The sequence below is a fragment of the Pagrus pagrus genome (genome assembly GCF_965226575.1).
Source record: "Pagrus pagrus genome assembly, chromosome: 7".
NCBI classification, from domain to species: domain Eukaryota; kingdom Metazoa; phylum Chordata; class Actinopteri; order Spariformes; family Sparidae; genus Pagrus; species Pagrus pagrus.
The window spans coordinates 12,420,155-12,446,290 of NC_140191.1; the positions used below are offsets into that span (position 1 = coordinate 12,420,155).

General features: G+C 39.4%; 1 protein-coding gene across 1 annotated transcript; it reads left to right on the top strand.

The window, feature by feature from the left end:
• The first annotated feature begins 4,865 nt into the window (after nt 1–4,865).
• On the top strand, nt 4,866–24,223 carry ptpn6 (protein tyrosine phosphatase non-receptor type 6). The gene is made up of 16 exons (XM_084357264.1): nt 4,866–4,917; nt 5,286–5,308; nt 7,522–7,644; nt 10,123–10,317; nt 14,938–15,121; nt 15,988–16,104; nt 16,376–16,504; nt 18,303–18,399; nt 18,537–18,616; nt 18,731–18,877; nt 19,621–19,752; nt 19,841–19,995; nt 20,872–20,939; nt 21,041–21,192; nt 21,538–21,602; nt 23,937–24,223. Exons 2-16 carry the CDS (start codon nt 5,301–5,303, stop codon nt 24,031–24,033), a joined length of 1,749 nt encoding a protein of 582 aa, XP_084213390.1. The 5' UTR covers nt 4,866–4,917; nt 5,286–5,300; the 3' UTR covers nt 24,034–24,223.
• Nucleotides 24,224–26,136: the final 1,913 nt, after the last annotated feature.

Sequence of the window (26,136 nt, forward strand, 5' to 3'; positions counted from 1 at the left end):
TGAATGCTGTTTTGTCTCATATGTTACCTTTGCAGCTTCTGCGATATGGATATTGCACTGACCTACTTCAATTTTTATAATATTACAATAACATGTGTAGCCCTATTAGTTGGTTACAAAATATCTTCCAACCTGATAACATTCTCATAAAACCTCCGCTGAGCTTTATCATAAATGCAAATTAGCAAATGTTAGCATGCGTTCATGCTAAACTAAGATGATAAACATTATACCTGCTAAACATTAGCATGTCATACTGTTATTGTGAGCATGTTAGCATGCTGACGTGCTGATGTTAGCACTCCAGCGCCACTATGCCTAAATACAATATCATAAATCTGATAGTACGAACACAATCTCTCAAATTGGATTAATTAAAGGGGAAATTTTACTGAACTGACTGTTGGGCCATCATGTCTTGGCACAGATTATTCAGGTGTCTTCAACTCTACTGGAGGGATGAACACTTAACACAATAAATCTTCCTAATCTCTCCCATACAACTCCTTTAATACTTACTCATCAAACCTTTCAGTGACCCCTGTATGTTTTTGTTCATCTTTAATTGGTCATCCTTGCTCATGTAAGAAAATAATGCTGTGGATGCTTGAGGGAAGTATAACTGTTCAAATGAACAGCATAAAGAGCGTGACATACTTTGCATACAAGCCTCAAAGACCAGGCTGAATTTACATGGAGGCAAATGTTGAAATTCAGGGGATATGGAAAAGCAGGAGAGCCTTTACGCATGGAAGAGGTCCTGAGAGGAGGAGCAGGAGAAGAAGGGAACCGGAACAGGCAGATTTTCTCCAATAGATAGTCGGCTAATTAAGAAAATTAGAGTAAATTACAGGGCGGGAGGACTGGCTAGGCTGGTAATGAGCCTTGATGTGTTATCATCAGAGAGTTGGAGGCTAAACATGAGTTAGGTTGGGCACAAGTGAATACAGGAAGTAAGAACAAGGGAAGCAAACTTGGACTGGAGAAATGCAATAGCTGCTATCAATGTGACCTGACGGTTTCTGTGAGTTGTACTGAACATCATCAGAGACAACACCGCGGAGAGAGGCTGGATTCAACCCGTCACTTCCTGCTACAGAAGAGCCCGGACTGCCAGTGAGTCTCAACAAAATGTCTTGTCGGTGAGTGTCATGATTTATTATTTTGTGTGTGTGTGCTCAAGCTAAAAACAAGTACAGTGACATGTATTTGAATTTTGTCAACTCTTGTTTACAGTCCTTTAAATGTTATTTGTCAGTGTTTGATATGTGCTTTGGTGTTACTATTAAACACCAGTGTCTGTCAACTACCTCTGCACCAAGGCCGTAACCATGAAGTCAACATAGGGGGGACCAGACCTGCTGTGAGGTCTGAGGGTCGGCCCTCAAAACATTTAAAAAACTCATTGCTTCAATTCTAAAATATCCAAACATTCACTAACACTTTTTATTTTTTACAATAATGTGAACTGCATAAACAAGTGATGGGAGCAATAATATATTCTAACTTTATGCAAAGCAAGCGAGCGTGATATGCTCAATGTATGGGCTGTTTGCTAGCTAATTTAGGCTAGCTAGCTAACGTTCTGGCTGGGAGACGATAACTACTCATAAAATGAAGACTAACAAACAAAACAGACAAAAGCTACCACAGTCAGTGATACAGCCTACGTAACGGCCATATTACATTCTCATATTGTTCGACATTGATTGTACTGACCCACAGCAGTCGAGCCAAGGAAGCTGCTGGGGTGTGGCAACATCACTCAGACAAACTACACACACAAGTTCAGTACAGTGTAGTAGTAATAAACAGCTCCAGCTCCATAACCATAGGGGGCAGCATAACTGCTAACTGCTGCTCACTATAGCCTTTTCTGTAGTTATCTTTGGTTGAAGTGTGCAGTCGCAAGCTAAGTTGCCCTTTTAGCTGACGGATGCCTACCTGGATCACTGAAATAAAACCAAGAGTGGCTAATACGGATAAATTCTTCTATCACAGTATATGTGGTTTTATATTGCAATATATATCGGGATATACTCAGTCTTATGGAAAAAAAAAATACTAAAATGTAATAATAAAACATCTGCAATGACAATGACCTAACACACCAAGACATGTTGTATACATACTGGGAGAGTAACCAGGGTATAAGTATCATTACAAGATTTCTTACACTTTCACATTGTCTCATGGTCGTACATATTACACAAAGTTCCCCAAAACGTGCCTCTGTGATTAGAATAACATTTGTGAAAAGTGCAACTCAAGTGCTTGAAAATAGTACAAAGCTTTCACAGTTTCCCAGAGCCCAAGTAACGCCCTCAAATGACTTCTCTTTAATTTACAAAGATATGAAATGGAGAGAAGCAGCAAATCCTCAAGGAGCAGGAAGCAGTGACTTTGGGGAATAATTAACTAATTCTTTGTTATATTATTAAAAAATATATATTATAAGATTTTCGAGGTGTGGGCAGAGGAGGGAAGGAACAGAACAGCATGTACAGTGAATTCCTCTAAACAGACACAATTTGACACATTGCAACAGCCTCACACGTTGCAACACTCAAAACGAATGACCAAATCTTGGAAACATCTTTGTTGTCACTGAGGCTGTGAGAAAAGAAACCCCACCGCATGTGTGTTTTCGTTTGTCACACTACTGCGCGAGTGAAGCTCAGTCGTGTCAGAAGGGAAGAGACGTCAAACCAGACTCAACTGTTAGACATACGACTCTGTGAGGAGGAGACTAATGCAAACTGCAATAGCTGGCGTTAACCACGACACCTGCCTTGCTTTGTGTGTGTGTGTGTGTGTGTGTGTGTGTGTGTGTGTGTGTGTGGAGGGAGAGGATCGGGGTGGGGCTACAGCAAACACTCTCTATATTGTAGTTTTTCCCACTTTTTCTTTGCTTTTTGTCCAGAATTTTACATATTTCTGCATTTTTACATCACTCAACACTATAACGTAGCTTACAGTTCACAGTCTAATGAGAACGATGTGTTTATAGCTGAAACACCGTAGTTCTCATGAATACAGATGCCTCCTCGGAAAGCTCTTGTTGGTAAATATGATTTGCAAGTTAAATGTAGATTTTTCCTGTTTGCTTCACAGGTGTCAGATCAGGTGTTTGTGGTGTTTGTTCAACACGTTGGGTTTGCAGCAGTGTTGTTAAAAGTAACCAAAAGTCTTTCTTGAGTCAAAGTAAAGACATCATGTTAAAAATATTACTTTGGTAAACGTGAAACCACCCGTAAGACCAGTAATTATCAACATAATGTGAAGAAAGAAGAGTTTTGATGTCATATCATAGACATCTTTTAACTGTGCTGCACAGAAATCTACTGAAGTAAGCATGCTAACCAGCCTAGACCTGTCCTTTTTCATAACACTCCAAGCTTCCAGTCCGGACCGCTAGCTGCAGCTACAGTTAGCGGCAGTTAGCAGTTACTTTGGTGAAATGCTGCCCCCAGGTGGCCAATACTTACAAATTGCCCATTTAAATGTATTTTACCATCAAAACTAATTTTCTGTAACTTAAATGTGCAATATGTAAGAATATTAGTTCAAAACATTCAAAAAATAACAAATATTATCAACAGAATAAAAAGAAATAACAGTTCTGACGTAATGACTGTTGTTGTGTTGCAGAGCTATTTACTGAGGTTAGCATGCTAACCAGCTAGCCCCTTCACATCCTCATTCTCACTCCTCCAGTGTTTCTAGCTCCCAGTCTGGACTGCTAGCTGCACGGCTAACTGAGCTAACTAGCGAATGGCAGCTTCAGTTAACAGCAGTTAGCAATTACTGGTGATATGCTGCCCCCTATTTGTTTGGAGTATATATTCAACTGGTGGCCAATTGTTATATATTGCACCTTTAAGTTCATTTTCCTGATTATCAGAATCAGTTTTTTTCTTGTTTTTTAACTCTGATTGCTGATAAAATAAATCCATTTTAAAATGTGCTACTTTAGCTCTGATGCAGCATGTAGTCTGCAAAGTAACTAGTAACTAAAGTTATCAAATAAATGAAGTACAAGTACTTGAATGCAGTAATTGAGTTAATGTAACATCACTTTTTGAGCCCCCCTTATGGTGCAGTAGAATTATGTTGCATTATGGGGAAGCTAATGTCTCTTGCAGCTGTGGATTAAAATGAAAACACATTTAAAATTATCAGTCTCACGTCTTCAGTCAGTTGCTTCAGTTGTCTGATAATGAGCACACAGTTGCAAATGGTTCACCAGCTGAAAGCAGCTCTCACGCACACAAAGAGATGCATATATATAGAGAGGGGGAAGGTTGAACTGCAAATAAGGAAGTGTTCTCCGACTTTGACCTTTGTGTGTTACATTCACACACACACACACACACACACACACACACACACACACACACACACACACACACCTGGAAGTAAAGAACAAACAGACAGCTATAGTAGCAGACAGGTGGGCAGACTGAGGGGAAAAGCTTTGCAGATAGCTGACTGAGAGGCACAGTTTCGGCTCGAAGGAACTGTAGTTTTTGGGGATTTTTTTATCACCAAGGTGGACTTACTGGACAGACACTCTCGCTCATGATTCACCGATGGATTGAACAGTTTGAACCATCAAGACCGGTGTGATGGGACATCAGAGAGCAAGTTCCCAGACTTTAACTCTACTCTGATCTTAAATATGATGAGTTTTTGTTTTGGTTGTCTTTAAAAAAAAAAAAGGTCTCTCTCTGTTAGAGGAATTCCAGCCTGTCAGCTATTTTGGTTCCTGTCTTGTTGCTTTCACTATTTTGTGAAAGGAGACGTAAAAAGGAAGGAAGGGGAGAGCTTGAACAGAGAGAGGAGGAGAGAGAGAGAGACGTATACGGTCGCCGCGTCTCGGCGGGTGTCAGTTGTTTTCAGAGGCAGCTGTGAAGCGTAAGTGTTTACCTGCTTTCCTATTGGGACGGAGAGAGAGGCTGGATAGGAGGGGGATTGGGTGGAGGGAAGCGTAGAAGGAGAGGAGGAGGAGAGTGCGGGTAGTTTGAGGGTTGATTTGTGCTTCAGAGAGTTTTGTTATTAGATGGATGTTTGTAAGTGTCAGAATAAGTGTGTGAAAGAGCAAAAAAAACATGAGAATGAAAGTGAGTTACCGTCTATCCAAGCGAGTGTGCAGCTGTAAATTGAGGAAGTGTTGAGGAACTGGCTGTTTCTTTTTAAAATCAGAGATAAAGAATACTTGTGCACATGTGCAGGTAGATGTGACTATCTTCTTCTTCTCTTCTTCTTCTCTTTGGTCCCAGAAGAAGTGAAAAGGCAACATGGTTCGGTGAGTCAAGCCCCCCGACAGACCGTCTAACGCTCCGTTCGACTCTTATTGTGTACTCTGTGTTTTGTGCAAGGCGTGATGACAACTTCTCTCTTTCCATTCCTCCTTCTCTGTCTTTCCCCAGCTGTCGACTCATCCTGCTCTGTTCCTCTATCATGTGATTAAATGTCTGTTTAAGTGTGTCATGAATGACTTGTACGTACAGTGGTTGAGTGAGAAACACTTTATTTATATCTGCAGGCTCTTCAGAGGTTTCCTCTCAAGGTTCCCTTCACCTTGGCTCGATGAGTCTTTCCTTCTGTGTATGAACAGTTGTCGTATACAAGCTCTCTTGTGGTGACCCAAAGTTGAAGGGGAACCACATATTTAACTGCACACACAACCTAACTGTCTAAACAAGGGCATATACAGGGTTCCCTGTGCTTAAATGTTGTATGCCACGAGATTTCAAGCTTTAAATTGTACAATTTAATGCTTCAACTGTGAAGAATAAGTTCAATTGTCTGATATTTTTGACTACAAGCTGATTTTCTTTTTAAAAAAGCAGCAGGCTGCGTTGCAGGGAAGCTGTTGTTATGAGAAATTGTTAGCTGAACATTCGGATGGTATTTTTATATATGAGCGGCTTCTGGTGCTGCAACTAACTTACTATTTTCAGTGTCGATTATTTTCTCAATTCATCGCTAAAAGTGTCAGGAAATGGTCAAAACTGTCAATCAGTGTTTCCCACCACCCAAAGATATTCAGTTTACCGTCACAGGGGAGGAAAGAAACCAGAAAATATTCATATTGAAGGAGCTGGAATCAGATAATTTTGACTTTTTTTCCCTTAAGAAATTACTCAAACTGATAAATGGATTGTCCAAATAGTTTGTGATTAATCTGATGATTATCTTCTTGAGTCATTGATTAGTTGTCGGTCAATTAAATGTCAGAAAATGGTGAAAAATGTTGATCAGTGTTTCCCAGAGCTCAAGATGATGTCCCTAAATGTCTTGTTTAGTCCACAACCCCGAGACATTCAGCTCACTGTCGTAAAGTAAAACAACTCTAACCATTAATAAGCTGGAATCAGATCATTCTGACTCTTTATCCGCTTTAAAAATCAACTCAATCTATTAAAATAGTTGGTGATTTATTTAATAGCCGACGACTAATCGACTCAACGTTGCAAACTTAAAAAAAGAAAAAAAAAAGTCTTCAGATGTTTTCGGGTTAGCTCAGAGGTTGTGTGCCAAGTTTGACCACAAGGCACTTTTTCCACCCTCAACGTGCTCCAGGAAATGATAAAATAGCAGATATTCAGTCCGAAGTGATGCAATTATGTTACACTGAGTTGCTGAATCCAAGCCAGAGCTTTACTGCACTTTTCTGTGATGAAGTTACACAGATGTACGGTGTAATGTTGTTACTATTAGTAAAAGTGGGCCTTAATTGGGCGAGTGGTGACGGTGTTGACAAAAGTTTTTACATGAAAGGCTCATTTGCAGAAATATAAATCTTCATTTTGATTTATTTTCCTAAATCATGTTTCTTTCCAATCAAATCAATCAAATGGGTGTTGCTTTATTAATTTAAGACTGACTTTTATGTGTTTTTACTCATACTACTTCATATACAAGTGAAATAATGTGGTTAAGCGTATTAGATAATGTTCCTTCCCGTCTATCAGAGCTGTGGTTGATACGGAATGAAAATAAACAAATATTTATAGTTTGTATAATGAATAATAATCAACCAACTGATGGTTTAATCCTAAAAGAATGACAAATTCTCATCACAAGTTAATTGTGCTATATATTTATAAATAACTGATAAGATTATAATAGTTGTTCGTTTTCATTTTCATCATTTTGTAATCATTTCAGAATTTGACAAGACTGTGGTGAGACCTGCTGTGTGGAAAAACATTCATTAACAAACACGATCTCTTTAAACAGACTGAACATTTTGCACGTGTACTTTATATTTAGACTATTTTACTAGACTTATTCTTATTCTAGACTATTCTATATTTAGATTTATAAAACAAACTGAATGTTGCGAGGAAACAGTACTGGGTGTGTATGTGTATGTGTGTATGTGTGTATGTGTCAGTAAAGGCATATTCATTTTTATTTTTCTGATTCAAGTGTTATCTTGTGCTCGCTGCAGTTACATTCACGGTATTTGTCGAGTGTATTTTGACTTTATGCACATGTGTGTCGATGCAGGTGGTTCCACAGAGACATCACAGGCCTGCAGGCCGAGGAAATGCTGAAGACTCGAGGCATTCATGGCAGCTTTTTGGCACGACCCAGCAAGAAAAATGTGGGAGATTTCTCCCTGTCTGTCAGGTAATAATGTCTCCAAAACACTCTTAGGAATAAGAATACTTACTTATTGTTCCTTTAAAATTGTGCTTTAAGCTCACTCACGTTCTTTATCCACTTACCACGCCTTAAACCAGATCATAAATGACAAGAAATTCAGTTTAAATGTCACATGAAGAACCTGATCATCTGTCGCACCTTTACTGCACGTCTTTAAAGTCATCGTCATGCGCCTTTAAAACTTTATTACCAAACTGTGTTACGACTTAGGGATTAAGAGATGTGCTGATAATGTGAATACTCTTGCTCTGTGATGACGGATATCAAACTTTCCACTGCTCTGCGTGCGTACGCCAAAGTCACACCTCATATTTATAAATGTGATATTGCTACATACATGTGTACAGATAAGAGCTGATGACGTATTTTACTTGCCCCACTTTAAGGTTTCAATTCAGAATGAAATAAAAATACTCTTACAAATGAGTAAAATAATTGGACTTTAATGCTGAATGTGTTGAGAATTCTGACAGGACAAAGAAAAATACTCCTTGCTTAAATTAGGTTTGACTGTTGAGATGTTTTCATGTTTGTTTGTGTGGTTTTATTGATGTAAAGCGTACATGCCTGAGCGTCATATACTGACCACAGGGCTGTGGTCTGTGCTTCAAAGGGGTGAAAGTTTAAATTTGTGTAAATGTACTGCAGTTGTATTGAAGAAGTCAAGTTTACTGGATGTATGGCCATTTATATTAATAGCAATCTAATACAGAAGCCAAATCTTCACAGAGATATTTGGGTCATATGCACGTAACTGTACGGTACATTTATGAGAAATGCTGTTCCTATGTTAATGTTCCTGTTTAGCAGGGACTCTGAGTGCTTGAACGTATGAGATCATTAAGCTGTCGATCGCAGAACAGCAGGCTGTAGGTGTACGAGGAAAAAGTTTAAGTTTTTCCGAATAATTGACCCCCACAGTAGCAGCATTTCATACTCGCGCTACCCTTCCAACAAGCCTTCTGGCCTTTCTGAGAGGTTTTTACATGTTCTCATGTTCACAGGTTTTTTTTTTGTACGTACAAACTTATCAGGTAGACTTGAGTCTTTAAACTGCATGAACGGGATGCGTTCGTTTTGTGACGCTGGCTCAAAAAAGCCCTAAAAATAAACAAAACTTTGGCGCTGACAGAAATGTCTTCTTATTTGTTGTGGGCAGAAAATGGACGTGTTTCAGACAGAAGCGATCATCAGTACTGATCATCAGCAGTCGTGGAAAGAGTGCTGAAAATCTGTACTCAAATACGAGCACAGTTACATCACTGAAATATTACTAAAGTACAAGTAAAACTACTGCTATTAAAACAATACTTCAGTAAAGGTGCACATTATTCTTCTCAAACGCTGCTCAGAGTACTAGTTACATTTAACCGTTCATGTTTAATGTGTTATAAATTAATTCAATCAATTCTTTCTGATTCCTCAAATCTTCAGTCTGAATGTTCTGCTCACTGGTCACAGTCACCTCTTCAAACCTGCGCCTGCTGCAGAATTTTGTGTTTTTGTCTGTAAGTCAGGTTGATTTTAAAATAACTGGCTGGATTACATAGTGTCATGCATACTTAAGTACGAGTACAGTACAGAAAAAAATGACTTTCAGTAATTTGAGTAGATATAATTAGTTACTTCCACCCCTGATCATCACAGCTGTCGATGGCCTCTAGCTGACACATTTGCGTTGTTTCGAAGACCTGTTCTCTGTGAGTGCTGGAGTTTAGTTTATTTCTTATCCTTGCTACGACAGTGCACCCATATAATTGTTAAAGTTTTGAAGCGCTGCTATTTATTCATGCCCCAAACCTAGAAAAGAATTCAAAATAATGAACCTTTAGGTTTGCAGATGTTTCTCTTTACCTCAGTTTTGCTGTTTTTACTGTATGTATGATTATCTGACAGTTGGACCTCTTCTTCTCAAAACTACGTCCATCAAAACTCTGATTCTCGGTCTTAAATAATAATACACTGTCAAGTTCAAAAATTGACTTTACTCTAAAAAAGTCAAGAAACCTGTTTCCTTAGTTGTACAAGATAAAAATGTTTTTAAAACGACTTTACTCGTTAATCGGTTTTCTCGATTTTACAGTGTAGGAATCAACAAAATCATAGAAGCTTAAGCTAATAAAAGCCTGTCTGACTGTACTGACTGTCTTTGCATAATGACAGAGAATGTGCCGATAAGTGTGCAGAAGTGGGACAGATAAATATAGCTACTCTATACAGAGCATACAGTACACGGACAGGGTTCAGCTGCAGAATCTGTGAAGATCAAATCAGGCTCTGAGGATCTGATTTGTGCAACGTTTCTTGCTGTTCTAACTTTTGAGGCAATAAAAAGGTCTTTAAAAATATTATTGTTCAGTTTTACCTCCTAAAATAGAAATGTTTCTCTTTAGTTTTTCATCACGGAAAATCTTGTGTGACCTGACCGGTTTATCTCCTCAGGGTGGGCGAGATGGTGACCCACATCCGGATCCAGAACACAGGAGACTTCTACGACCTGTACGGCGGGGAGAAGTTCGCCACCCTGTCAGAGCTGGTGGATTACTACACGGCGGAGAACGGCATCCTGCAGGACAAGGACGGCACCATCATCGAGCTCAAATACCCCCTGAACAGCTCCGACCCCACCACAGAGAGGTGTGTGAGCTCTTACTTCACCTTCCAGGCTCACTGCGGGTTAATGTGGCCCACGCTCACCGGCTGCTCTGAGCTGCCTCCACCTTCACTCTCAGCTTCAGAGTACTAGGTTTGATTAGGCGGTTCAGTCAACGACAGTCAGCTATGATGTTTATTTACTGGGGGTAATAAGTGTCAATGTTTTCCTCTGGTCTAGAAGCATCTTTGTCAGAATGTGAGTCAGTAAACAAACACCCACACTCCAGACAACAAGAGCCCACAGCTGGCGAGGCTTCGTTCCTTCATCAGCTTCTCTGCTGCAGTTGCTGGGTTACATGCTATCAGGGTCGACTGTATCACATGTACAGGACATCTACTCCTGTACGATTAGTGGACTTTTCTTTTTACTCAGTGACATACACAGTACAATTGTAAGTGTTATATTGTAGGCAACTGGACTTGTTTCAGTTTCTTGAAGACATCTCACCTCTCATCCAAGAGGCTTCTTCTCTTCTAACTAACTGGAGGGGAGTTGCTGGCTGTTAAACTCTGTGTGGGAGTGTCCGTACAGAGATTTGTTAAGGTCACGTGAGAGCTCTGAGTTTCAGAGTCGTTAAGGCCACTTGTGGGTTCTTGGCCCAACCGTCCTTCATGTGGGTTGCGAACCCAGGTGTGAACTGCATTGTAGGTGGGTGATAACTTGTGTTGTAGACTACGATACTACTTATCACCCACCTAGATAGCTCAACAACCATTCACATCTGGGCTCACCTAGCCCTCGCAACCCACATGAAGGACGGTCACCGACATACGCAGTGCACATACACAGCATTTTGTACCACTAAGAAATAAAAAATCAATTGATTTTGTATATATTATTTGTATATACATCATGATTTATCTGAAAGTTTATAATAGCATACATCCTAAAAGGAGTGTAACATTTATGGCAGCTGAAAGTGTTCGTGTTCGTGAGGTTGTGTGTGCGCGTGTTCATATAGATGCATGTGCGTGCAGTATGTGGTCACAGAGATATAGAGCTTCTGTTTTATTAATTAAAGACCCCAGTCCAGAGATGTTTAAAGACATAAGTCTGCGTGGAATAATAATCATGACGTCCGATAGGGTTTTTCTAATATTGCATGTTCTCCCAAATCTATGAAATGCGAATATTGTTTATTTCACACTTTCACCACTAATAAGCACAGGATGTAGCTGCTGCTTTACTAAAAAGCTCACGTCTTAGATGCATATTGGACAACAGTAGGCCTCTAGACCAGTTTTGATGACACAAATTCATGCTCGTATATACACGTGGTAAAAGTGGCTGCAGAGAAACTTTCCATCGTCAGCACCTGAGTGTGAAAAACACCTTTCTGGTGTCTTAACATGCACACACATCGTTCTGCTCAGTGTAGGTCAAACATCACAGTGAAGTCGCTGCAAATAAAACACGAAGGCAGGGTGTAACTTTTTCCATAACCGAGCAAGCCTTCACACATGAAACTGGCAAATACTGATCAAGGCTGTCCAACAGGTAGACAACACTATCTGAATGTAAAACTCCTCATTAAGAATATAATAGAAACATTTACTTCCTTTCATGTTTTCTTCTTTATATAAATTGAAAAATGAGACCCATCTCTAATGATTATTAGCTGTTGTGATCAGTGATTCAAACGAGGCAAGATCTGTTGTGATTTTTAAACATTCTGGCAAATCAGGTGTTGTCTGACAAACCTGCCGGTGCAAGTCCAGTGATCCGAGAGGCTTGATGGGAAGATTCTGGAAATGATCTATGCAACCTCCCCCCACTTGATTACTCATCTCCAAAAAGTAGAGGCAAAAGAGTGTTTCCACATTCAATAAAGAACCCGCCTCAGTCAATGCATCTTCTGTATCTGACGGCTGTACTTCCTGGGTGCCTTGCAGACTAAAATTTAATATTTAACATGAGATAAAAATATCTGCATGTCGGGAAGTTCTCTTGTATCTCTGTGTTGTAACACGCATATACACAGCTTTTTACTCAGCACGTGCAGAGAGTAGCTTGAATTTCCTCTCAATATTTCCTCTCAATTAAGATTTGCAAGATTTTACTTTAATTAACGCTTTTGAGTACAGGACTTGTTGTGCTGGAGGTAATTTTTTTATGTAGGTGGACTCCATTTCTAAACTAACATTAGCTTCTTTTGCTCTGAGAACATGCATAATGTCTCAGTATTTGGACTTCCAACCCGAGTCCTTCATAAAGAAATCCACAGTCCAGCAGCACTAAACTCAAATGAATCATCCACAGGCTTGAATAGGCAACAGAGAGAGACGGGCAAGGTCTTGTTTTTTATTTCACGTTACAATCCGCTCACACATGGCCTATAAAAAAGTGATGAATACATGTAAAGGCCTGTAAATTGACATAGAGCCTCTTCAATCAGTCTTTGACTTTTATTTTTCACTGGTAGTAGCTGTCATTATCTTGCATCTACCTCTGTTAGCTAAATATAGCTGTCAGATAACTTTACAGATAATTTTCTAACGTAAGTGATTGCGTGCAGAGCCCTCCACATTAAAGACTCCTCCAGACTGTTGCCGTAAATGAGATACAAATCTTGAAAGCTATTTAAAGTTACAAAAACATTTGATATTCGTGTTTGTATTAAAACATTTTCTCCAAGCCGGAAACATTGTGCAACTGTAGGCTGCTTGAAGTAGGTTAATGTCCAACTGGTACTGATAAATAATGCTTTTATGAGTCAAGGAGGACACTACTTTCTATCGTGTGTGTGTGTGTGTGTGACAGTGTACTTTACCCGAGCTGGAAGCTCTACCCTCTGCCCCCCCTTCTGTCAGTTGTCTAACTTCCCTTTTGTTGCTGCGGTTGGAAACTTTAAGTTTTGACACTTTTGAAAGCAATGGCCAGACCCTGCTCGTCTTCCTCTATTGCACACTCCATCATGTTCTTGCTCACTCGCTGTCTTCCTCATCTCACCCAGCCTCCCTCTAATCACCCGATCTCTCTCCGTCACCTCAGCAGGTCAACGTGCGTTTGCTCTCATACTTCAGACAGCTTATCTCTTCTCAGAAAATACGATGAATACGATCATTGTCGTCTTAAACTTGTCCACTCACTGTACAGCACTCCATCAGTTATTCCTCTGCACAGCTTCTGCAGATATGCACGGTCTGTACATGCTGCAGATGCTTCATGCAACTATTTTTAAAAAGAATATAAATATAAATATATATAAATATATTTAAAAAAAACATCAGGTGGAGTCTAATTTCAGCATAAACTGTGATTTGACAAGCATGTAAATCAAAGAACGAAATCGTTAAAAGGCATAAAGAGAGCGGGCATGGTGTGTGGTGGAGGGTGGGGAGGTGTGGGGGGTTATCTGTGGATGTTACATATCGAAAGGGGGGAGGGAGGGAGGGGGGCTTGAGGCTAAAAATACTTTGTCCTCTTCAGCCACGAAATCTGTCATCAGAAATTTTCCGACCACAAAGCAGGAAGTTTCGAAGAAGAAATCGAGAACAGTGCCTAAAATTAAGTCACAGCCCAGCAAGGCCGACTGTGCATATTCACTAATTCACACACTCTCCACAAACACACACACTCGCACACAGACAGAGCACGGTGGTGAACAAAAATAAGACCTGCATCTAACAGCAGCATCTGTACATGCTGTTTTTAACTATCCGCCATAACGCACCTGATTCGGTTGTGGCTTTCTATTTCTGCTCACTGTATTGTGCTCACAACAGTCCAGCGTACCACATCAGTGAGTGACTTACAACCGCTTAGTCCTGAATAGATGCTGCAGTAACGGCTTCTCTGCTCTCATACAGTAAGAAGGACCCAGTCAAAAGAAAAGTGAAGTTGTTTAATTGTGACAGACAATTTGCATCAGACAGAAGATGTTTTGGGTTATTTGTGTTTTTGCAGGTCACAGCAGTGAAGCGTGACAAAAAATGACACACATATTTAGCGAAGTGCATAAATAAAACTAAAACATGTTGATGTCACATAGGCCTCACCACAAACCCTCAGCAGAGATGTGGACTATCAGAGTCCATGTGGCTCAGGCTCACGTTGGCTGGAATCCCTGTTCTGATGACTTACAACTTGACCTGACAGACACTCGACTTCAACTTCAAAGTTAAAGGAAACATATTATGCTAGTTTTCAGGTACATTATTTTATTTTGGGTTACTATTGGAGTAGGTTTTCATGCTTTAATACTCACAAAACAACAAATAGAAACTAAGAAATATTTATTTTTCCCATAACTGAATAAACAAGCTGTTCTCAGAGGAAAATAATGTCCCCATAACACTGTTTGAAGCATATAAATGTAAAACAGTATGAAAATTTTGTTGTGCTTTAAGGTCAGTTTGTTTATTCAGTCATTGAAACAAATAATTTATTTATTTAGTTTGTTTAGGCATAAAAATCTCATTCAATGAAGATCTTTATCCTCTGATTACAATGTCTTCCCCAAAACTACATACTGCACCTTTAACTAATGACTTGACTTCACTTGTTGACTTGCACAAGAAAAATCGACTTGGGACTTGCTCGACACTCGGCCCAAATGTCTTGAGTCTCATGTCTGACCCATTGGTGCCTCTGTGTCTCAGGTGGTATCACGGTCACCTGTCTGGGCCGAACGCAGAGAAGCTGCTGCTGACACGAGACGAGCCGGACACCTTCCTGGTCAGAGAGTCGCTGTCCAAACCTGGAGACTTTGTCCTGTCGGTCCTGACGAACGAGAAGAGCAAAACTGGAGGGAAGAGGGTCTCCCACATCAAGATCATGTGTCAGGTGCTTGCTCGTCCTTGTGTTCGTTCCAGTGTGTGATCATGTGTGTCTGGGACATACAAGGTGAAGCGTTGCTGAAACTAGAGGTGGTTTTGATCAGTGATTTGTTTTAAAAAGGAGTCTCCTCAATAGATTCACATCATGTAGACATGCTGAGGGGTATTCCCAAAGTTGTGTTGTGCTCTTTGAAATAGGTTTAAAGTCTCATTTCCCCTGTCTTATGCAATAAAAGACTGTTGCTCAAACGTCAGCTCAGCACAGTTTTATTTCCTGGTAAAACCAGATTTGTGAAGAGCCTTTATTTTATTATTAGTTAATATAGTCACATTGATGGGCTGCTAATAATAGTCACAGTACAGAAACGGTTCACACTGCGGTCTCTCTAACTCATTTTCATAGTCGCCAGTCACCGTCAAAAGCTTTGCATTTTTTTTCGAGCGGCAGCTCACCTCATAGAAAACATCCGTCAGCTTTCATTTAAAAGGGACACATTGTTTTTGTGCAGGAGATTAATGTCAGATTAGTGGAAGGGTCACAAACGCCTTTTCATGAGCACGTGGCAGAGATCAGGAGAGTTTCCTCCGCTCTAAACTTCAGCCTGTTAACTGCTGCTGGTACCAGATGAATGTGAACACAAAAAAATTATTTTATGTCCAGTGTCATTTATGTGGTTAAAGTATTGATTAAAGGATATATACAAATAATTTTACAAAGTCTTTCATTAAAGTGCCCTTGTTTTCATTTTTTGCATGATTGCCTCCCAGCTGGTCAGTCCCTATTTAGAAAATGCGTTCTTTATTTTCACACAATTTGGCATGACCAAATGTATCCAGAAAGATATATTGTCTTGTTTTTGTGTGTGTGCTCAGAATGACCGGTACACAGTGGGAGGTTCAGAGATGTTTGACACGCTGACGGACTTGGTGGAGTACTATAAGCGCAAAGGCATCGAGGAGATCTCTGGGAACTGGGTGTATTTCAAACAGGTAAACTCTTTATTGCATCCTAACAATGTAGATGAAACATGTCAGAATGTGTAACATGTCTCACAAAGTGAATGTCAGGGAGCTGTGAAAAGTTGATGGATTATTTGAAAAGACAAGCAGCCCACATAAAGGAAATATTACTCACATCTTTGAGCTTGTCTTAATGTTGATGACTGATGATGACGGTGTTGTCTAATGCGCTCACTGGCTCCTCTTTCATCTCTATTATAAGATCTCTCCTTCCTCACTGTCTCTCTGTCTCTCCCGGCAGCCGTATTACTCCACCAGAGTGAATGCAGCAGACATCGACAGCAGAGTGAGACAGCTGGATCTGACCTTACAGCAGCAGCAGGAGGCCGAGGGAGAGAAGAGCAAGGCGGGCTTCTGGGAGGAGTTTGATGTAAGATTTGACCTGGTTATTTTCAACATGACTGTCTCGTACCACCTGAGGTGTAAGAACCAGGGGGGTTGTCCTGAAGCGGGAAAAAGTATATTATACATTAGACTTACTACAAAATGACTGAAGTGTCTGAAAGCCTTTAATGTCCCAGAGTTACTTCCTTACTGTGGGCACAACTAGAGGTAGTATACTACCATCTTGTGGTGAAGGAACACACTAAAGTCTCAGTGCTGTATTACCAAGTAACACTTAGTTCACACTGAGGGGAGAGACCAAATAAAGCTAACTTAAAATGCTTATTATCTTACTAAAAAAATGTAGTACTTACAAGCAGCACCTTTAAGTAAAAGTAATAATACCACAGTATAAAAAGGCTTTGTTACAAGTAAAAGTCCAGCATCCAAAATCTTAAGTACAAGAGTATTACCATTAAATAAGCTACTTAAAGTGCCAAAAATAAAAGTACTCATTATGCAGAGCGGCCCATTTCAGAAAAATATATCACATATTATTAAATTATAATTTTGGATGTGTTGATGTGTTCATCACTTTAATAACGCAGCTGTTAAAGAAGAAGGTAGTTTTAATCACTTTATATATTGCTGGGTGGCTTAATCCATAAAAATACATCAAAACGATTTATGTTTTTGTAATTATTATCTGAATGTTCAAAGATACTAATACTGTCAAATAAATGTAGTGAAGTAAGAAGTGCAATATTTCCCTCTGAGCTGAAGTGGATAGTAGTAGAAAGTAGCAGGAAGTGGAAATACTCAAGTAAAGTCCAACTAAAGTCAAGTAAAAAAAATTGTTTTGGTTTTTCTGTTTTTTTAAAAGGGGATGTTTTTTTCATTTAACATAGTACACAGTGTACGGTAAGAAAAGACAAACCTCACAAACGTTACAATAAGTAACATAGGCCAAGAAAATATATGTCTTTATACATATATATGTATATATTAAAATAAAATTTGGGAGCAGGAGCAACATTATCTGAGAAAATGCACACAGTCACAACATTTTAAGAGATAATTTAAAGTGGCTCACATATGTCGAGTCAAATAGATTAAAGTTAAAGTTAAAGTTACTTTCTACCAGTGATAAAATGTCAGAAAATTGTGAAAAATGGCAATCACAGTTTCCCAGAGCTCAGTGTGACCTATTTAGATTTCTCATTTTGTCTTACTGTAAGATATTCAGTTAATAATATCAGAAGAAAAAGAGGATAAGGGCCACAAACTTCACAATCAGGAAGCTGACTCAAGAAGGTTTGGCATTTTTGCTTCAACTTAAACGATTATTAAAACAGTCACCATTTAATTTTCTTTCAATCAACTAACAATTAACTGTCTCATCTCTAGTGGGGAAACAGCTCCACTAAGATCTTGTACCCTTTTGTGAGGTTTTATCAGTAGCTGCACCATCGAGTCACAGTTTGATTGACACATTTTATTATTTCCTGTCAGAGGAAAACTGTAAAACATGTACCGTTGGTTCTCAAACCTTTTCTGTCATGTCGTCCTTCAAAGGGTGGAAAAAAGTAAATGCGCCACAATTTTTTTTCAATCTATTAACAATAATTATGGAAGAATAATTAATAATCTATTTACTAATAAGGAAAAGGGATCAGAGTTGAATTTGAGTGTGGTAAAGGTCAGTGCGATAACAATCAGCAAACTTTTTTAACCCCTGTCTCTGCATTAATGATATTCATTCAACTTAGTTTCACTTCATAGTTTCCCTGCATATTAACATGCAGTCTGACAGTGGGTGTGAAACAGTCATCTCTCTCCTGCAGGCTCTCCAAAAGTTGGAGGCGAAGGTGAAGAAGAGCCGAGAGGAGGGGCAGAGACCTGAGAATAAGAGCAAAAACAGATACAAGAATATTCTTCCCTGTGAGTTTTTAACCTTCTCAGTATCATTATTCACTAAAAGAACCAAATCTTATGAATAAGTACCGAGACAGTAAGACAGTACCGACGTTAACCACATGCTGTTGTTTTCCTTCACTCCACCCGCTTGTTTCCACAAGTCAATGACACCAGGGTCATCCTGAAGAGCGCTGATCCTGATGTTGTGGGTTCAGATTACATCAACGGCAACTACGTCAGAGTGAGTGTCCCGAGTCACTGTCCTCATGGTAACAAACAAACTGTCAGGTATTCTGGTCTCCATCATTCGTGGTGTTTGTTTACTGAAGAGCGTTCACTGTGTGCGTGTCTGTAGAACACTCTGTGGGAGTCCGGAAATCAGAAAGTTTACATCGCCACCCAGGGCTGCCTAGCAACGACTATCACCGACTTCTGGCAGATGGTGTGGCAGGAGAACACGAGGGTGATCGTCATGACAACAAGGGAGGTGGAGAAAGGACGGGTCAGTACCAAAACAACGATCAGGAAACTGTCAAAAAGGCCCAAAAGTCCAAACTTTTGTTGAGATTTGGTGCCACAGTATATAAATACAATTGGTTTGACTTGATTTGGCTTCATATGGTTCCAGGGTTTCCTTATAGAGAAACCCTTTTCCCTGTGTCTCCTCTGTTTTTTTCCCCATAATTATAATAGCGTAATTTTTCCATGTCCTCAGTGAGGTCACCGTTCCCCGCGGGTCACTTTGGTTTCTTGGTTATAGTTTTCGTATTGTTGTTGTTGCAATGTGAAGTCCTTTGAGAATGAAAGTGTAAATAATGATCATATAAATAAATGAATCAGTGTTGACTAGATTTTGGATTCAAATAGTTCACACAGCTTTTGACTTAAAAAAAACTATAAAGTTTAGTGGAGTTTAATTGAGTTAACTTCATGCAGTTATAATAAACATACAAACAATAAACCTTATTATATTAAATGCACAAAATACCTCAAATCTCAATAAATACAGGGCGTCTACAGGTCCCCAAAAAGTCTTCAAATGTTTTAAATTCAATTTTGAATTGCCTAAAAAAATCATGTTACAGTCTTAGTTTTTGTTTTGTGAAGTTTTACTGCCACAAACATTTGATCAAATTTTATTGATCAGCTTTGTAGTTTTTCTTTTTGTGAGAGGTTTCTTTAACATGACATATGCCCTGCTGATAAAGTTGGAATATAATTGATTTATTCTTTATTTTTATGCAGAATAAATGTGTGCCATACTGGCCCGACAACCAGAGCTCCAAGGAAGCCGGTCCATACTTGCTGTCCTGTAAATCAGAGAGGGAAGCTACTGATTACAAAGTGCGAGTTTTGGAGATCACTCCTGTGGACGAGGTAACCTCCAAACACCGGCCTCTCTCCTCTCTGTGTATGCTCTATTATTACTATTACATTTATTTTTGTAATCTTTTCTCTTTCTCAGCCAAAACTAAGTCGCACCATCTGGCACTACCAGTACATGAGCTGGCCCGACCACGGCGTCCCTCAGGAGCCGGGTGGTGTCCTCAGCTTCCTCAATCAAGTGAACGCTAAGCAGGCTGAATATCCTGATGCTGGTCCCATGATCATCCACTGCAGGTACCAGACAGCTGCGGGATGGAGACCCGACTTAATGAGTGTGGGGCCCCAGAGCCGAACGCCACAGGCATCGTTGATATTTTTCATTGCGTCAGAGCAAATTAGTAGCGGCACCTCAGCATGAATCCCCCATTAAAGTTAGGAGGGGATTCAAACTGTGAAGGTGGGATTTTTAGAGCATTGATTGCAATATTATGGCTGCAACTGATGATCATTTTCACTGATTAATTAGTTGACCACTTTTTAAAACACGGATTATTCCACACGTCAGAGATCATAAATCCTCAAACTTCCAACATGTGATGTGCTGGAAGACATCTGTACTGGGGTGATTGTGAAAAACGCCACATCACTGCGTTTACCGTGCTCATATTTCACAATGAGGTGATAACACTCAAAGGTTTAAGATTAAAATGATCCTAGTTTTAGGATTTAGATTAGTTTCAGCTGAACAAAAGGTTTTGAGTCGACCGACAGATTATCCTTTTGGAATTTTGCCCGTGTGATGTGAGGGATACTGAGGCCGCTTGTGCTTTTTAAAAACTTGTTGTTTGAATGATTATATGCCGCTTGTGTAAGTATTTTGGTATGTAAGCGTGTTAACAAACATGTTTGACATGTGACCCCCTCACCACCTCTTGTGACAGGCAGCAAGTCTCTGAGTCACGAGCAGGGTGATGTTCCTTTCTAATTTTATTTTATTATTTAGTTTCGGTGGCCTGAAGCTAAATAACTACCACATATTTTTATAATTCGGATTTAGCATTCAGTTCAGCCTCACAGAGCTGCTAGCATGGCTGTAGACTTTTAGTGGAGTTAGTACGTTTAATTATGTAAACTGATATATCAACTTTGTTCTTCTGTGAATTTTTGCAGCGCTGGGATTGGTCGAACAGGCACGATTGTGGTGATTGACATGATCATCGAGACCATTGACACTATAGGTTCATATTTATATTTATATTTATATTTATATTTATTGTTTATTTTCCATTTCCTCATACCACCTCCATTCACTGCTTTCCTATCTCACTTCCCTTTGCAGGTCTTGACTGTGATATCGACATCCCAAAATACATCCAGATGGTGCGAGAGCAGCGCTCTGGTATGGTGCAGACAGAGGCTCAGTACAGGTTCATCTACCTGTCTGTGTCCGAGTACATACAGACCACCAAGGCCAAAGACTGTGCCTACATGGTGAGTAACAGGGACAGAAAATCCAGGAAGACGACGAAGAAAAATACAGAAATATTTTTTTTCTTGTGGATGAAATATAGATTGATTACATGAAGGGCAAACAGGAGCAAGATTAAATGTATGTATGTCAATAGGCCTTTGCACTTCTGGCTGCTGATTCGAACACCAGAGCCGATTAGTTCAATGCTAGTAGAGTGATAAGTTATCAGAGTGGCTTGTGAAAGACGAACGTTGACCCAGAGGCAGAAAAAAAAACAGCCACACAGACTAAACCAGCCGCATGACCTCTCTCTTTGTTTGAGTAATCAGTCGCATCCGAAATGTCTCTGTTTCTCTCTTCCCCAGGAAACTGATACAGAGTATGGAAATCTGCAACTCAAACATCAACCAGCGAGCAGGAAGGCCTCAAAGTGAGTGGGCGGGTGTGTCTGAGCGTCTGTGTGAATTGGGTGTCCTTAAAACATTCACATGTCTCCTCTAAACCTCACACGGCCGCCCTACTTTCTTTTCCAAAACATATCTTTGTCAGCGTCTTCAGCCTCGTGTCAGCAGTCTCAGTTTGTAGAGAGGAGGAGTGGTGGGTGGAGGGAGAATGTCACTGCAGCTGGACTCGATTTCATCAGTTCAGTTTTTCAATTTTTAATCTTTGGGACTACACTGCAAAAAATTATTCATTTTATGACATGATTTTATATTTATTGGCGTGTTTAAGGTGCGCTATGAAGATTTGGGGAAGACTTTTTGAATCAAATATTTAGCTGACCTATGTTCTTATATTCTCCCAAATATTTCCAACAGTGTTAAAAGGCAGGCTCATGTATCAGAATGAAGCCATTAGATGTTGCTGCTTGATCTGACTTGCTGATAATACACAAATCAATCTGTGACACTGACCGCAGATTACAGCCAGTTATCACCACATGACACGACAGCAATGTTACATAGCACACATTAGATGTCTCTTGTGTTTGGTGTGCACGGAGAAATTAAATATCTCGTGGGAGAAAACATGAATGCTTTTAGTGCTATTTAGAAATGGAGTAGTGGTGCACTTCAGCCTCTTGTGGTCCAAATGAGTATTACAAAAACATAAGAAAATTCTCCCACCAAAACTTGTTTTTCACTCTTCACTTTTTTTCACTTGATTTCACATTTAAATTTTTTTTTTCTCTAGAATTTTTTTTGTCACGTGCTTTTTTTTTGTTTGATAAAACAATTTGGATCTTCACTTGCCCCTCAGAGCTTCCGTATCCGCCTGAGTCACGTCAAATATATTTTCATCAGCAATAGTAGCTGAATAACAATGAAGACAACAATTCCCATGATCCCATGCTACTTTACGACATCATCAAACTCCGTCTTTTGTTGTTCATTTGATTGCGGGACCCTAGCAGCAGAAAAGAAGAATGATCATAATCAAAGCAACAGAGGCTGAGATATCCTAGCTTTTATTCTATATCTTGGGTTAAGCTTCAAATAATGCTGGATCCTACAATTCCCATAATGCATTTCAATGGTCTTCTCTGGTTAACATCATCATCGCTATTTTTCTAACTTTGGAAAGTCCCTCCAGACCAGCAGATTTTCAGTTTCTTGACGCAATCCACCTCCCATCCGTGAGCCTCTTGGATGAGAGGTGAAACGTCTTCAGGAAACTGAAACAAGTCCAGTTGCGTATGATACAGCACTTAGAGTTACCATAACCTGGATGACTGAGAACCTTCATCAACATTTAAGATAATATACAGAAAGTAAGCAACTCAACAAAATATAGAAAAAGGTCTAGAAGTTTTAATGCATAAACGTTACATGTTACATCTTTAAAGGGGCACTCCACCAGTTTAACACATGAAGTTCAATTTACTCGTATCGAGGACAGAAAATTGTAAAATAACGTAACATATTTCCAACAATGTTCAAACCCAGATAAATCTACAATGGTGCATTTCATTTAGTCACCTGTTGCAATCATTTCTGGGATAAAGGCGGCGAACAAGAGGAAACATAACAAGAATACAACTTTCACACGTGACCTTTTCTGTGAGAGTTTTATCAGCAATTGTGCTTGATTAACAATGAAGACAACAACTCGCATGATCCCACGTTACATATGTTTCTTTACTGGGGGCCCCTATTGGCAGAAATGACATAGTGTCCCTTCAATAAATCTTTTTCTTTTTTTGGAGTGACACCCAGCTCGTCTGATTAATGGCCCCCAGAGGATTTACCCTAATGACCTTGGTGGTCCTCTTACATTTCCTCCAGTTGTTGTGTCTTAATACTTTGGTTTATCGACCAAATACCTGCAGAAGTGACAGCTCTACTTTTTTTGCTTGGTTGTTTTGTTTCTTTTAGCAAATATCAGCTTGTCAAAACATTAAATTAAGCTCGAATAAGCTCGTCTCTGATCTGTTGTCTGAATAATGTTTCTGCGACCTGTGACCCCTGTGAGCTGAGTGTTGTTCTTTTCTAATTAAGCAGTTAGAAAAGATAAAACAACTGAGAACAATGAACTGTTCAGCCCCCCAACACTGTAAACTTTGACCCACTTGGAGCGCTGAGTAGTTGGCTGCCAGCTTTGAGTGATTGATTCACGGTTGGTTGGTCTGTTTAAATTGTTCTGATGCTGCAGCCTTTCCAGTGTCACTTCTCACAAAACTGTATCCAATCAGTGGTGGCAAGTGTATAAAACTATACAGGATGGAGGAAATCGCTGATCAGCATTTTTCTGTGTCTATTTCCAGAAACAAGGAGGACGTTTACGAGAATCTGTCAAAAGCGAAGAAGGATATGAAGAAGCAGAAGTCCGACAAGAAAAGTGGCTCAGTAAAGAAAAGATAGAAGAGGCTGAGAACGTTTTTATCGTCATTTTGTTATATTTATGCAGGCACTCTTTTGTTAAAGATTTATATTTTAGTGGAGAACTTTTACAAAATAAAATGTGAGGTGTAAAATCAGAAGAAAAGGAAACCTGATTTGTCACATGAAAGCTTGGTTGATGCTTTTGTTGAAAATAAAGGCAGAGCATTAGTAAACACTTTGTCGTTTAATCGTCTTTATTTAAACATTTTTTGTGATTTGAATAAAGACACCATCATCTTTGTGGGATGCTTCAATGTTAAGGACAGAAGCTACTTTTTCATCAGGGACTTTGTTTGATCGGCTCTTCATTTTTCAATCCTCTAGCTTCATGTATTTTATAGTTAGACGCATATTAATAAACAGTAATGCATCAAGAGCAGGACATTATATAATGGGAAGCACATTTTGCCAGTTAAAGAAAAAAAATGTTTCATCAGTTCTTTTTCATTTTTTTCACTGTAAAAATGCTGTACCTTGTTAATACTGTATGATGTGTCCTTCTTACTTTATATGTATGTATTTTTTCACGTTTTGTCTTTATTTAATCTTTTTCTGTATTATTTAAAAACAAAAGAACACAGATAGGGATGTTACAAGCTCTCATTCCCAACACTGATTGACATATTTTATTTAACATTAACATCAGACAGTGTTGTTTTGTTAAAGGTTTGCTTACATCAGTGTTTCAGTTATTTAATCCTATCAGCGTTTTGTCAGCTGCTGTTTCCAAGGTCAAGAATGAACTTTGAACCTCGGCTTTTAAGTCCTTCAAGCTCTCTGAACGACAACAGCAGTACTGTTTCAGGCAATTGATCAACACAAAATGCTCATAGGTTATCTAAAAATAAAATTCATCCGTTTTTTTTAATGAGGCTTTTACAGATCCAAAAAACAAAGCAAAACCCAAAATACAGATTGAGCTTTTGATCTTGTTACTGGGAGGTGGAGTGTTACAGAATTTATGTATTATATGAGTGTGTTTTTCCAACAAAGGGATTTGAACAGGAGCGTGTCTCCCTAAATCTGAAACAGCAACAGCAGCAGCAGCAACAACAGTCATAATAACTTTATTTGTAGAGCTTTTCTATAAACAGTGTTTGTGCTTTACATGGCAAAAAGGCGACAACAAATAAACAACAGACCAACAAACGAGATACAGTTAAGAACATATTTAAAGTAGAATACGAGAAAAAGAAAATACAGAAGACTGAAACAGCACAGATTCACATAAAAGCCTTTTTATAAAACAGAGTGAAGAAATGAAACTTTGACTTTTGACCCCGTTCCCACTTCCCGCAGGTAAGGCAGCTCCTCTGTTATCTGAAGCGTTACGTTGCTCGTCACTGACGTCACGAATGCGCCGGAAACAGTTGTGACAGAAGAGAAAACAACAATAGACCCATTGTGAAAGAAGCCTCTGTAAAACGGTGGATAAATCATTTTGAGCGTCACAACCCCCGCGAAATGACTCGTTTCACTATCATCATTTGAGCCTTTTGTCCAATAACATTTGGAAAGTCTAGAAAAGCCGCACAATTACATTATTTTATCGCCCTTCAAGTTACCCGGGCGCTAAACCGGAAGTTAGCCGGCTCGGTCGGCGATCCAGGTGTTTTCATATCCGGGAAGTCGATCTTTTTTCAGCTTTCATAGGAATGAACGAGGCTCCACCTCCGACACTGTGTCCAGTAATTAAACCTACTTAATAGATCGCATCCCAAATTCATTCTTTATTAATGCACCACCACCTGATGTTGATAACGCGTCATCATTTCGCGCGGTAGATTTGAGCGCCCCATGGTTCACCCGGGTCTTACGTTGAGATCAATGCCAAGCTGATGTGAAACAAACCTGTGTACTGCAGAGTCATCTGACCCGGGTGTAAATGCAGAGTGTGCACATTCCCATTGCACACAAAAGCCTGATCTTAGAGGGTTTAAGTGGGATTTTTGACCAGTGTCGGGGTATTAAAGGTGCACTACGTAGTTTTGGGAAATACATTTTAATCAGAAGAGAAAAATCTTCATCGACTGATTTTTTTTTTTATGCCTGAACAAACTAAATAAACAAACTATTTTTGTT

Coding starts and splice junctions, on each gene's coding strand:
- ptpn6 (XM_084357264.1), top strand. Junction 15,122..15,987: donor ACATCAAGATCATGTGTCAG/GTGCTTGCTCGT, acceptor GTGTGTGCTCAG/AATGACCGGTACACAGTGGG. Junction 19,996..20,871: donor CCCATGATCATCCACTGCAG/GTACCAGACAGC, acceptor GAATTTTTGCAG/CGCTGGGATTGGTCGAACAG.